The 13513-nt window shown below is 33.9% G+C and overlaps 2 protein-coding genes across 2 annotated transcripts in view; one reads left to right on the forward strand and one right to left on the reverse strand.

The window, feature by feature from the left end:
• The window catches only part of kl-3 (dynein heavy chain 8, axonemal kl-3), a 55635-nt gene extending 52917 nt beyond the window's left edge, over nucleotides 1-2718 (reverse strand). Inside the window, exons 1-3 of the mRNA XM_089696538.1 lie at nucleotides 2609-2718; nucleotides 287-631; nucleotides 108-218 (exon numbers count right to left, since the gene is read on the reverse strand). Coding sequence (XP_089552664.1) covers nucleotides 108-218; nucleotides 287-613 — 438 coding nt within the window. The 5' untranslated portion in view covers nucleotides 614-631; nucleotides 2609-2718. The remainder of the gene's footprint in view (nucleotides 1-107; nucleotides 219-286; nucleotides 632-2608) is intronic.
• On the forward strand, nucleotides 1212-13225 carry LOC149487847 (DNA helicase MCM8-like). The gene is made up of 15 exons (XM_089696540.1): nucleotides 1212-1552; nucleotides 1635-1864; nucleotides 1960-2047; nucleotides 2126-2257; nucleotides 2669-2784; nucleotides 3039-3143; nucleotides 3367-3513; nucleotides 3797-4016; nucleotides 7136-7278; nucleotides 8153-8292; nucleotides 9092-9182; nucleotides 11189-11322; nucleotides 11492-11720; nucleotides 12087-12248; nucleotides 12807-13225. The coding sequence occupies exons 1-15, from the start codon at nucleotides 1336-1338 to the stop codon at nucleotides 12999-13001; spliced, it is 2349 nt and encodes a 782-aa protein (XP_089552666.1). The 5' UTR covers nucleotides 1212-1335; the 3' UTR covers nucleotides 13002-13225.
• The last annotated feature ends 288 nt before the right edge of the window (nucleotides 13226-13513 follow it).

Here is a 13513-nt window from a genome sequence, read left to right on the forward strand (position 1 = left end):
ACAGGATTAAAAAATAGTTTAAAAGGAATAGTTAGTTATGGAAAAGAATATGAAATTCATTTTTATGATTATAATTTGGACAAGATAGAATATATAAAATGTTTTACCAATACGTATTCAATAGATTTATTTAAAATAGACGCAGCATTTTCCAATAAAAATCTATGTTGTGTCTTCAATCCACCAACTCTATTATTGCGAGCTTCTTTGGCTTTAGCCTAAAAAATACACAAATTTAATGAACTATAAATAAAACGAACTTATATCATTTAGGTATTTTATTTACTTGTTTGTCTTTGTAGGACTCATGAGCCAGTGCCAAAGTACTCATAGAAATCTTGCTCTTCTTCTGAATGTCTTTTAAACGTGCACTGACATCAAGAATTGCTTCCAAAGCTGTTCTATCAACATCAAGTATCTCGTCTGCCTCTTCCTGAGCAGTTTGATAGATTGATTGCTTCCTTGAAATTCTTCTAGCGATTTCGTCGATTTTCACTGCAGTATGCTCAACGTCTGCTGTATCTCCTTCCACAGCTGCTGCTTCACCAGCTTCGGCGTTTTCAGCATTTTCTGCAGGTGCCTCCGGTGGAGCCCCACCAGCTTCTTCTGACATGGTTTATGCTACATAAATCTATAAGGTAATAACTAAAATAACTATTTGTATTTCTGACAATATTTTAAACTAAAAATAATACACCTCCTACGTCTTACAACAAACAGTTTATGAAAGCAATAAACAAATCCGCGTCAAAAATCCAAACAAACATTCCATTTTTAAATTTTAAATTACGTTCCAAAATTGTAACTTTTTAATAGATAATAAAATCGGAAAGTCTATTGTAATAATATTATAATATATTATTGTACTTATTAAGATGATCTTCGAATTCGATCGAAATAATTATATTATAAAAAATATAATTTCTAAACTACTCTTTATCACTTCATCGTTCGATCAAGTTCTATGTTTAGTTTTAAAGATGCATCCAAAACGTAGGAATGCCAATAATTAATCTACTGAAAAAAAATTAAATTTAAAACTCATTCATTTTATTTAATAGCTTTGTAATAAGCTAAATAATAATTAATCCACAGAATTAATTATTAATCGTAAGATTCAGCTGATTTTTTATACTTACTTATATTTTATTTATGGCTATTTTTTAACTTTATAGCCGTCATCATGACAGATGACAGATATACCTACAACAGAAATTAAAAAACCCTGAAATTTTGTGCGGGAAAAAGAAAACTGAATAGAGATTCGCAAAAACTTCAAACAACATTTATTTACTATCAAAATTTTCCAATTTTCATGACTGAAATTTTATAAAAATGAGGCGGAATTGGCGAGGGCGATACAAAAATAATTGGAATCGAAACAGGAATAATACACGAAACTCCGCAGACACCAGCAGTGTTAATAATTCTACATCTTCCATTCCTATATCTAATACTTCTAGTTCAGTTAGAGCTCCAGCAAACCGGTTACCTATTGTAGTGCCTATAAATTCAGGAACAAATATATGGAAATTGTACTTCCCTACTGAAGGTATGTAAAAACTTTTCATATTGATGCTAACTATAATATTTTTATCACTATAACACAAACAGTAACAATTTTTTATTTACAGAACAGCCAAGTGCAGAAGTTTTACCTCGTATACAATGCTTTAAAACCTTTATTGATAAAAATAGAACAATATTTGATTTGGAAAAAATTGATCAAACTAGAAGCGTTCCTTTAGATATTCAGAGTTTAACAAATGATGAAGATTTTAACAACCATTGGTCTTCATTTCAAACAGATTTGTTTGAAAAGCCAGAAATGACATTACGCTTGTTAGAGTTTTGTTTACATGAGGTTCGTTTATTATAGTTAATAAATAATTCCAATGCCCTCTTGAACTGCAATTCTTTCTTTCTAGTAAAATAATATGAAAATTATTATTATTGCAGAGCCTTAAATGTGAATCCAGCATTAAAGTTAGAGTTTTTAATCACCAACCAGTAATACCTATAAGTAATTTAAAGGTCAACTATTTTGGTAAGTTTAACAATATTTAAAATTATCATCACCATGAGTGTGCATTTGAGTTCTTAACGTTCAATTTCTTTATTCCAGGGAAACTTGTTACAATAAAAGGAACTGTGATAAGGGTGGGTAGTGTTGGACTGATTTGCACATCTATGGCTTTTGAATGTAGTAGCTGTCATAGTATACAAGCTGTAATGCAACCCCAGGGTGTGTTTACAGGTAAATACTAATAATGTACTGGTACGTAATAAATGACAGACAGGTTGAAGAATTTTTGCATTGAAATTCTTTGCTTTGTTATGAAAATATAGATTTTTAAAGTCATGGTGCAAGTATGATATGAATGTGCTTACAATGTAAAATATGTTTGTATGTTTACACCTCTGAGTAAAAGCCTTGGTCAATTTTGATGTCCTTTGCTTTGATTGCCTTAATTATGTCTAGAAAGTCTGGTGATAATTTTTCACTATAGCCCTAAATGTGAGAACAGAAGTATTTAGTAAGCTAGTTTGTTCTATTCATATTAAAATATTACAAAAATGTAGGGTACTTTCATATTTCCAAACTTACCTTTTTACTTTCTAATACATATTTAAGGAGTTATTACTTGTTCATTCTTATAATTCTCAGCACCAAATTTTTGCCACAATTGCAAAAGTGGTCACAAGTTTGAACCTCTGCAGTCATCACCATTTACAAATACAACTGATTGGCAAGTTGCTAAGATACAAGAAATACAGTCACAGGTATTACTTATATTTATTTTATAACTATACTTGAATCGCTTTTTGTGTTTTAAGATCTATGTTCATTTTTAAAAACTGTTAACTGCTCCAATGCATGTGACTTGTTGAAATGTACAATAAAGAAATCAATAATGTACGAAAAAATTTATCATTGCAATATGTGGGAACAGTCAAACATATAATACATAATACAAGACAGTAAAATTATACTGATTTTTAATTAAATGAATTTATTGTTTTTTTTTTCCTTTTAGAGTTTATCAGGTACAATTCCTAGGAGTGTTGAAATAGACCTTCAAGGTGATCTGGTTGGTACAGCCTGCCCTGGAGATGTCCTTTCTGTTACAGGCATAGTACAGGTAAAAAAAAGCATAATCATCATTTATGCAGTCGGAAATTTATTGTAAACCCAATAAAAAAGCATTTGTATTTTGCATAAGGTTTATTTTTGTAACAACGAAAATTTCGAATCATATAAATTATTGGTTCATTTTTTATTCTAGCGCAAATTATTTATAAATGAAATTAAAATATATATTTCAATATTATTAGTATATATTGTAAATATTATATTGTCAGTAGGTGCGTGGTGAAAGCAAAGGTGGTGAGGATGGCAAAAGAGCTGCAAGATTGTTACAACTCTATGTAGAAGCTGTATCTATACACAGTCAACGGAATTTGAGCAATCCAACATTAAGTTTTACTCTAAAGGATTATTATGCAATACAGGTATTTTGAATTGAGCAAATTGAATTTTCGTTCACAAACAGTATCTGTAATGAAATTCTCTAATTGATTTTTTTTTTTTAGTTTTATGGCATTCAAATGCTTTATAGTTAAAATATGAGAAATTTTAAAGAATGGAAAAATTCGAGGCCTAGATGGGATTCGAAACCACGACTTTTTGGAAAACCGGGACAACGCCCCACCTCTCTACTTTAGCATTGATTTCTTTTATATTCTTTTAAAATGTCTTATTTAATTGAATCGCATAATTTTACGAACATTTCAGGAAATCCATGCATCGGAAGATGTATTCAGGCTGCTAGTACATTCTCTATGTCCAACAATATTTGGACACGAGCCTGTCAAAGCTGGTCTGATACTCGGTTTATTTGGTGGTACTGAAAATGATAATGGCTCGAGAAGCAATCCTCATGTTTTGGTTGTTGGAGATCCGGGATTGGGAAAGTCTCAGTTGTTACAAGCTGCCGCACATGCAGCTCCTAGAGGTAATATTATTTTAAACTAGCCTTCCTCCCGCGGTTTCGCCCGCTTTATCTAAATGCTAATGAAATATTCCTCGAGAATAACTATTAAACACCCCGCATCAAAATCCGTTGCGTAGTTTTAAAGATCTAAGCAATTGCTACCTATAATGCCTGCTTTTGTCAAACTTTGTGTGTGCAATAAAGATTATATAAATAAAATAATAATAGTTAAAAAAAAACTAAAAAACACGCTTTTTATAGAAAACCGAACTAAAAAAAATTTATCAAATTAGTGTATTGTCATCGGTCCTCAATAAATCTACAAAGTTTGAACGAAATCTGGCCGTTTAAAGTGGGTCAAAATCGCGCCCAAAGAAGGTTACAAACAAACATACAGGTGAAGCTAATATAAAGCGTGTAAAAAAAATGTTGTGTGGTTTTATGAAACCACGGTAAAAGTGAAACTGTTCGAACGGTTCCGAACACTGCTTTGTGTAGCGCATGTCGCGTGACCGTCGGCTGCCGAGTAGGTATACCTACTCGGCAGCCGCGATACACGCGCTTAGATCATTAAGTAATGGATAACACTCACAGGCGCTTCCCCTTTCGCCGAGGTATAAGATTATTCGAGTCGAAAAATCTTATGCTTTCATAAAAACTACTTGCGTAATCGATTACAAACACTCTGCGTATTCGTAACACATCGAAAGGACGTCTGCGAGTGCTCCGCTAAAAATGCCGTTTTGTGTTGTCAAGTCTTGCAGAAACAAGTCAAACACATCAAATATTTAAAAAGATTGAATAACCTTTCATTTGTAAGTATTTTGTTATTTTTTTACGTAAATATCTATTTAAATGCAATTTCTAATAATCGTCGATGTATCGTTTAGCGATATGATCAAGACCACGGACATGTATCAAGATAGACTAAGCGAGTGTATGTACTTCCCGTGTCCAAACTAAGATTATGAAACTTACTTGACGCTGGCCTACACTCAGTCCGCGCTTGCAGTTCGCCAAGGAAAGACGTGAAGCTGAATAAAGTAAAATGCCGAATTACGCCGTTATAAACTGTAGAAACTCCACAGCTGTGAGTGGCCGAGTTAGCAGAGATGTTTCCTTCCACCGGTAAGTAATTTTCTAATCAGAATATGCACTATTTATTTTAAAATCAAATAAAGAATATCTGTGGAAAACGATCGTGACAAACACGGATACCAAATCATACGAAATGATTCGGAATACATTGCGGCTTTTACTTGGCACGGTAAAGATCGAGTCGTATGATAACAAGCAATGTATAGCGTCTTCTCATTTTTCTGTTCTCATTTTTCTGTCCAATTTTGTGGTTAGTGATGTTCATTTGATGCAACAGTTCTCGATTCTAATCGATTTTATAATAGAACAGAAAAATGATAATTTGAAGGAGCAATTTTTCAGAAAAAAAGGCATAGATTTTTTTTGTCAAAACTCCTTACTGCTTAGACTATGTTTGTTTTTTCAGTTTTCCAAGTAACCCGAACATAAAAGAAAAATGGATTGATGCAACGGGACATAAAGATTGATTGATTGACAGTTTCATTACTTTCTTTCGATGGCCTCTCTAGTACGTAGTACACGGTAACTCAATGGGCATATGTAAGAAAAAGCTAAAACACATTAGTTTACTTGTTAGAATATTAAAAGGTTTATTAATTTATTTTATCATTCCTCTGTCTATGGTAATTATCATTTTTCTGTCTTGAATCGATTTAGTAATCGATTACGATTCATTTATTTAATTACCTCTTAGACATAGATCTAGTTTGATCTGATTTCTTTCGATTTACTTCGATGGGATAGGACGATACTAGAATCGCCGCGCGAGTGGCGTCCTAATCGATTTAGCGTAAAATGAAATTACCATCACTAAAAAGCGCTCGTGACGTCATAACGCGTCAAGGTCAGTACAAAAAATATGACACGCTTGGTTTTCATACAGATCGCGGTACTTGCGTAGTCTATCTATGTCTGTGATCAAGACAAATAATCGAGTCATGTTTACTCGATCATTGATGCGGCCCCACGAGACTATCATGGAAAGAAAATATACAAATTTAATCTTTATGAACTGACAGATAAAGTTGAATTTAAAACGCGATAATGAACCGCATTCTTTACGAGACTATCTTGTAAAGAAATACAAATATAATCTTTATGGCCTAAGTGATAAAGTTGAATTTAGAACGCGATATTGAACCGCACTATAACGAGACTATCTTGGAATGAAATACAAATTTAATCTTTATGAACTTAGTGATAGAGTTGAATTTAAAAACTCGTCGCTTAAAAGGTCGTAAATTTTTACGACTTTCGTGACACAAATTATTTTTGTGAATGTGTGATTGTGTTTCATTGTGTTTCATCAGTGTGAGTTACCCTCCCCGCACCAAAATCAGCAGAAAGTTTAGTTAGAACATTTGCCAGCGTGCTCCATCCATTACTTAATGATCTAAGTACACGCGACATGCGCTACACAGACCAAAAAGTTTGAGACAATGTAATAAAAGTTTCACTTTAAAAATTAAGCATGATGGCGAAAAGCGACGGTTTATACTATATGTAGTGATGATATTTGTTAAATGTCACTAAATTATGTAATGGTTAAAAAAAATGTGGTAAAAAAGTAATTGTTAACAATTTTATGATTTATTTATTGCTACACTAATACTTTACTTTTATGGTTCGCATTATTTTATCATTGACTTCACCTTTTTAATGTCGTACAAAGTATCGTTTTCAATGTCTTAACATAATATGATCTTCAAAGTATATTTTATTAGATTCTTTAATTATTTATAAAATTGGCCCATGTCATTTGGTACCTACTACTTTATGCCGAAGTAATAAGGCTACTTTTCTTTGCCCGATTTTAACCCGGTCGAAGCCGGGTCGACTAGCTAGTCTTAATATGTATATATAAATCTCGTGTCACAACGTTTGTCCTCAATGGACTCCTAAACCACTTAACCGATTATAATAAAATTCGCACACCATGTGCAGTTCGATCCAACTTGAGTTATAGGATACTTTAAACATGTAGGTACCACGGGCGGATCCGGGGCGGACCACTAGTTTACTATATATTTTATTTTTATCAGGTGTGTATGTATGTGGTGCGTCAGCATCAGGCGGCGGTCTAACCGTAGCGCTCGGCCGAGAAGCCGGTGGGGACTTCGCCCTCGAGGCGGGGGCTTTGGTCTTGGCTGATAAGGGCGTGTGCTGTATTGATGAATTGGATAAGGTGTTTATAAATATTCTCTTCGACTTTTCAATTTCAATACAAACCTGGTTCGTATAGAGAACTTGAAAATATTCCAGAAACAATCTTCTGTATATTTAAATAAAAAGTTAGGTAGAGATTGTCTAATCTAAAAATGAACGCCCCTCCACTAAACTTAATTGTTTCAATGTGTGAGGACAAATAATTATTGAACCACTTTATATGTGTGCGCGCGTCGATTCTACTGCAAACTTTGACACTCGCGCACTGATTTGTCAACTAATCGGGCGATCAGTTCAGGTGCCTAGCATTGTATGGCGGGGAGAGCGCGCTATGTACGGAATGACACGTCCGTTCTGTCGTGCATCGCGTCATTTATGCACTAGTTGGCCAACTGGTCCTGTCGTTCGGGCATGGACGGGACTGGAGGACTGAACGACCAATGAGGCAGACCAATTTGTGTGTATTGCGTCTATACACGTACTTTGAATGTGAGCGTAAACACAGTGGAGGGGCGTTCATTTTTAGATTAGACAATCTATACTATTTTATGTACTATTTACATGATATCATAAATATAAAATCTTTTGTTTCTAACTGGCTTCCCTGGATGATGAAGAGTTAAAGCAACATTAAAGGTAACATTATTTTAATTCTCTTTTAACATGGTTACAAATTACAATCACAAGCGTCGACATAATATCATCACATAATATATAAACTTTGTAAGTCGCAGTTAGCTTTATGGTTTGGCTAACTTTTTGAGAAAAGAATTTATAGAAAAAAAACCTGAATAAACACATCTTAAAAAATGAAACCGAGTAAAGTTTTTTTTTTTTCGTGTTTAAGCAAATAAACATTATTTTACTAAATGCATGTATTTAAATGTCCATAGATGTCGTGCCACCACAGCAGTCTACTAGAAGCGATGGAACAACGTCGGGTGTCCGTCGCTAAAGGGGGCGTGGTGTGCAGTCTGCCCGCACGGGCTACCGTACTGGCCGCTGCTAACCCCGCTGCGGGCAGTTATAATAGGTACGAATCACAGAACATATAAAAGAGGTTAGAATGGCAATAATTCGCCGTTCCTATAAGAACCGGTGTCGCCTGTGGGTGTGGCCAAGTCCATGCAAGTCCGCTTACGCACATATTTGCAATTTCAAATCTAGCCAATCATAGCGCCGCGCGATCACGCGATTTAAAATGGAACGAATCATACGCATGATGATGATGTGAGCAGTGCTCATATCCTTGGCGCGCCTGCCCCGCCTACAATGCCTTTCTAACCTCTTTTATATGTTCTGTGGTACGAACTGTATTATTTTCATAAAATGAATAAAAATATTGATAACTAGCGGTCCGCCCCGGCTTCGCCCGTGGTACATATTTCGCAATAAAAGGTAGCCTATGTTCTCTCTCAGGGTCTAAAGATTATCTGTGCCAAATTTCATCAAAATCGGTCCAGTGGTTTATGCGTGAAAACCATACATACATACATACATACAAACCTTTCCTCTTTATTATATTAGTAGATAAAAACATCTCTGTATTTATTAATTTGTGAGATACCAAGGCACTGGCTACTGTATGTAGAATTATGATAGGAGATATTAACTTTCTACATACATTTATAAATTAAAAACTTCTCGTTTGAAAATATCGGTCAAGTGTGAGTCGGATTCGCGACACGTCCATAAAAAAAATTGACACCCATCTAATTTATGATTTTGCCCATACTCGATTTTTTATTTGTTGAAATAGCGACAACAAAATTAAATCATTCAATTAATATCTGTAATCTGTTTAACTATGTTATAATAAATTTAAATTTCAGAGCTAAAACAGTATCAGAAAATTTAAAATTAAATTCTGCATTACTATCCAGATTTGATTTGGTTTTTATACTTCTGGATCAACCTGATGAGGTAAGCCTTTTAACTAAATAATAAATATTTTAAATATCAATTATTACGTTTTGGTGTCACTTTTAATCTTATATATAAAACTAGCAATGCCCTGCGGTTTCACCCGCATAGATAGCGATATCGTTACAGTGAAAAGTCTACTATAGGTCGGACTATAGGTTTAATTTTTAATCACATGAAAATCACCTTTACCCCGTCCCGCACTACGGCCTTTTTTTTTTTGTTTTAGTGGGGAAATCTTTCATAGATACCCACGGCCTCCGGGGGAGGGGCCGTGGGTTATGTCGGATTCCTACCGACCAAAACCCCACTGTCTTCCGTCAAGACGCATATTGGTAGAATTCCTCCGTGACCCCCGCACTACGGCCTGCTCGAACAGTATACCTACTATTTTCTGTAGATTGACACTTTTAAAAATTCGTTATATTTTTGAATGGAATATCCAATTCTTTTCATTTAAAAAGTATTTTGCTGGTATTGAAACAGTCTATAATAAAACATCATTTAATGGGATAAGGATTAATATATGTGTATGGATTACATGGTTTGATTACTGTCGGCACTTCATTTTACTTTGAAAACGTAAAAAAGTTGTTGTAGTAACATAACTACTGAAGATGGACATATGGTATCGCGGACTTTCTTGTAGATATTGATCCATTCTATAATACCGTAGAACATTTTTTTGTTCTATCTTCAATAGATTCCGCAGCGCACGCGATGACAGAAGTTTTATTGAGGATTTTTTTACACCTTGGGTTACATTATTGCATTTTTGGTAAGGATCTCTAATTTTTTTGAAAATGCAATATAGCCTATGTTGCTCAGTAAAGATGCAGCTTTCTAATGGTGAAAGAATTTTTGAAATCGGTCCAGTAGTTTTTGCGTGAAAACCATACATACATACATACATACATACATACTTACAAACTTTTCCTCTTTATAATATTAGTATAGAAACTAGCAATGCCCTGCGGTTTCACCCGCATAGATAGCGATATCGTTACAGTGAAAAGTCTACTATAGGTCGGACTATAGGTTTAATTTTTAATCACATGAAAATCACCTTTACCCCGTCCCGCACTACGGCCTTTTTTTTTTTGTTTTAGTGGGGAAATCTTTCATAGATACCCACGGCCTCCGGGGGAGGGGCCGTGGGTTATGTCGGATTCCTACCGACCAAAACCCCACTGTCTTCCGTCAAGACGCATATTGGTAGAATTCCTCCGTGACCCCCGCACTACGGCCTGCTCGAACAGTATACCTACTATTTTCTGTAGATTGACACTTTTAAAAATTCGTTATATTTTTGAATGGAATATCCAATTCTTTTCATTTAAAAAGTATTTTGCTGGTATTGAAACAGTCTATAATAAAACATCATTTAATGGGATAAGGATTAATATATGTGTATGGATTACATGGTTTGATTACTGTCGGCACTTCATTTTACTTTGAAAACGTAAAAAAGTTGTTGTAGTAACATAACTACTGAAGATGGACATATGGTATCGCGGACTTTCTTGTAGATATTGATCCATTCTATAATACCGTAGAACATTTTTTTGTTCTATCTTCAATAGATTCCGCAGCGCACGCGATGACAGAAGTTTTATTGAGGATTTTTTTACACCTTGGGTTACATTATTGCATTTTTGGTAAGGATCTCTAATTTTTTTGAAAATGCAATATAGCCTATGTTGCTCAGTAAAGATGCAGCTTTCTAATGGTGAAAGAATTTTTGAAATCGGTCCAGTAGTTTTTGCGTGAAAACCATACATACATACATACATACATACATACTTACAAACTTTTCCTCTTTATAATATTAGTATAGATTCTCGTGTCACAATGTTAGTCTGCATACTCCTCCGAAACGGGTGGACCGATTATCATGAAATTTTCTGTGCATATCGGGTAAGTCTGAGAATCGGCCAACATCTATTTTTCATATGTACCATGGGCGAAGCCGGGGCGGACCGCTAGTTATTATTTATATTTTTTAGAAAACAGATGCCATGTTGTCAGAGCATGTTTTAGCACTACATTCGGGACCAAAAGGAAAGAAGAAAGCAACTACAAATTTTGATGCTTTCAACACAAGTTCTACTCAAAACAATATCAATAATATGTCTCTGAGGTATGTTGCATATTAAAAATAAAAAATAATCAACCAGATGGTAAAAATTATAAAACTATAATTACGTAATAAATTGCATTTTAGATACTTAAATAATGAAACCATATTTTTACGCAATTTTTCTAGCAACCATACTCAACAAAATATATCTCTTACAATATTTTTACAGTCAAAGGCTTCGCTTAAAGCCAGGTGAAGTAATCGACACTCTACCAATGGTACTACTTCGCAAGTACATTGCATACGCAATAAGATACGTACATCCGAAACTTAGTACTGCAGCGGCGAACGCTTTACAGAACTTTTACTTGGAACTACGTCATAATCATCAGAGTACAGTGAGCGATGGAACACCAATCACGACGAGGCAATTGGAAGCTTGTATTCGACTCACGCAGGTATACAAAAGACAAAAGTCATTTTTAAAGTGAAAAATAAAATTAAAAAAAGACGGGTTGCACTCCGGGAGTGCCGGCAGAAGTGAAAACTTGATTATTAACGTTCAGCATGTTTGATATTTTGGAATGGTATCCGTCTTACGCATGGAATATAAAGGCTAAAAACAAATAACATCCGTCTTACGCTTTTTCGATCAGGCCACGTGTCCTGACGCGAGTTTAAGATTTTATACCCAACGCCGCTAAAGAAGTTTTCACTTCAAAAATCTTGCCAAAGAAGTTTCACTTCTGAAACTCTGTTTGAAACTCATCGAAACACCCTCCAAACACTTACACTTTTGAAATATTTTTTTATATATTTTTAAGGCGCGGGCGCGTGTTGATTTAAGAGAAGAAGCCACAGATGAAGATGCAAATGATGTTATAAGCTTACTTAAACATAGTTTAGTTGATACATTCAGTGATGAATATGGAAATATTGAGTTATCACGATCAATCAATGGGTCTGGAGTCAGCTCTAGGAACAAGGTAACCATTATCTTAATATATATAAATCTCGTGTCACAATGTTTGTCTTGAATAGACTCCTAAACCACATAACCGATTATAATAAAATTCGCACACCATGTGCAGTTCGATCCAACTTGAGAGATAGGATACTTTAAACATGTAGATACCACGGGCGAAGCCGGGGCGGACCGCTAGTAAATTAGTAAATCTCAAACAATTGATATTGAAAATCATTTAGCATGTCAATGAATAGCGCCATTCAATAAAGAGAAGCTTTAATTAAGCTAGTTGGCTTAATTAGAACTATCTGTGCCCCGCGGTTTTACCAGCATTGTTCTGCTCTTATTGTTCTTAGCGTGATGATATTATATAGTATTTCTTGATAAATATCCAACCCTTTAACAGTTTTTCAAATCAGTCCCGTAGTTCCTATGATCAACCACACAAACTAACTTTAGCTTTATAATATTAGTACAGATTTCATCCTTTAAAAACTACCACATAAAATAATTCTTATTTTATTTTTCTTTATGCTCAATCTTGCTCTAATAGTTCTAAGTTAATATTAATTTTCAGGTCAAAAAATTCTTAGACGCGTTAACAAGAAGAGCTCATCAAATGAATAAAGATGTGTTCACAAGACAAGAGTTAATTCAGATTCATAAAGCAGCCGGTGTTGTTGGAGATCCTAACGATCTTATAGAAGCTATGCACATTCATTCGTATTTATTACTCAAGGGGTCTAATACGTACCAATTAGTTTCAATATAATTGATTTTTTAACAATACATATTTTTATTTAAATTTGATCTAATTTCGACTTACTTTTATGTGATTACATAAGGAAAATTGTATTTTTGATAATAGAATGATGTATGGTAAATTTCCTTAAGTGTTGTTAGTATAATTAAACTCGAAAACATATTCAATTAGCTATTTTATTTAAATTGTAAATACCAATAAAAATGTGATGACACGATTTTATAATAAACTAAAGTATAAAATATACACTAATGTTTTATTTTAAAGAATCTCTAGATAAAATTGTGTTTGAAATTACAAAATTGTGATTTTTTTGTACCAATACAACAACAAAATAAAATAGTAATTATTATTACCACATAGTAATTTTCCATAAGCCTATATTTAAATAATCATAACCATTGTTTCATAAATTATCCTACAATTTGAGAGTATAGTAACAATAAAATTACAAAATTAATTTTATTCTACAACCAAAACACCCATACATAAGTAGGCCACAATCCAACGCTGACCAGTAT

This window comes from Colias philodice, chromosome 6 (genome assembly GCF_061535455.1).
Source record: "Colias philodice isolate Cphi_HAF_F1 chromosome 6, ilColPhil1 Martin Lab GWU primary, whole genome shotgun sequence".
Lineage (NCBI taxonomy): Eukaryota > Metazoa > Arthropoda > Insecta > Lepidoptera > Pieridae > Colias > Colias philodice.

Coding starts and splice junctions, on each gene's coding strand:
- LOC149487847 (XM_089696540.1), top strand. CDS start 1,336: ATGAGGCGGAATTGGCGAGGGCGATACAAAAATAATTGGAATCGAAAC. Junction 2,258..2,668: donor ACCCCAGGGTGTGTTTACAG/GTAAATACTAAT, acceptor TATAATTCTCAG/CACCAAATTTTTGCCACAAT. Junction 2,785..3,038: donor TACAAGAAATACAGTCACAG/GTATTACTTATA, acceptor TTTTCCTTTTAG/AGTTTATCAGGTACAATTCC.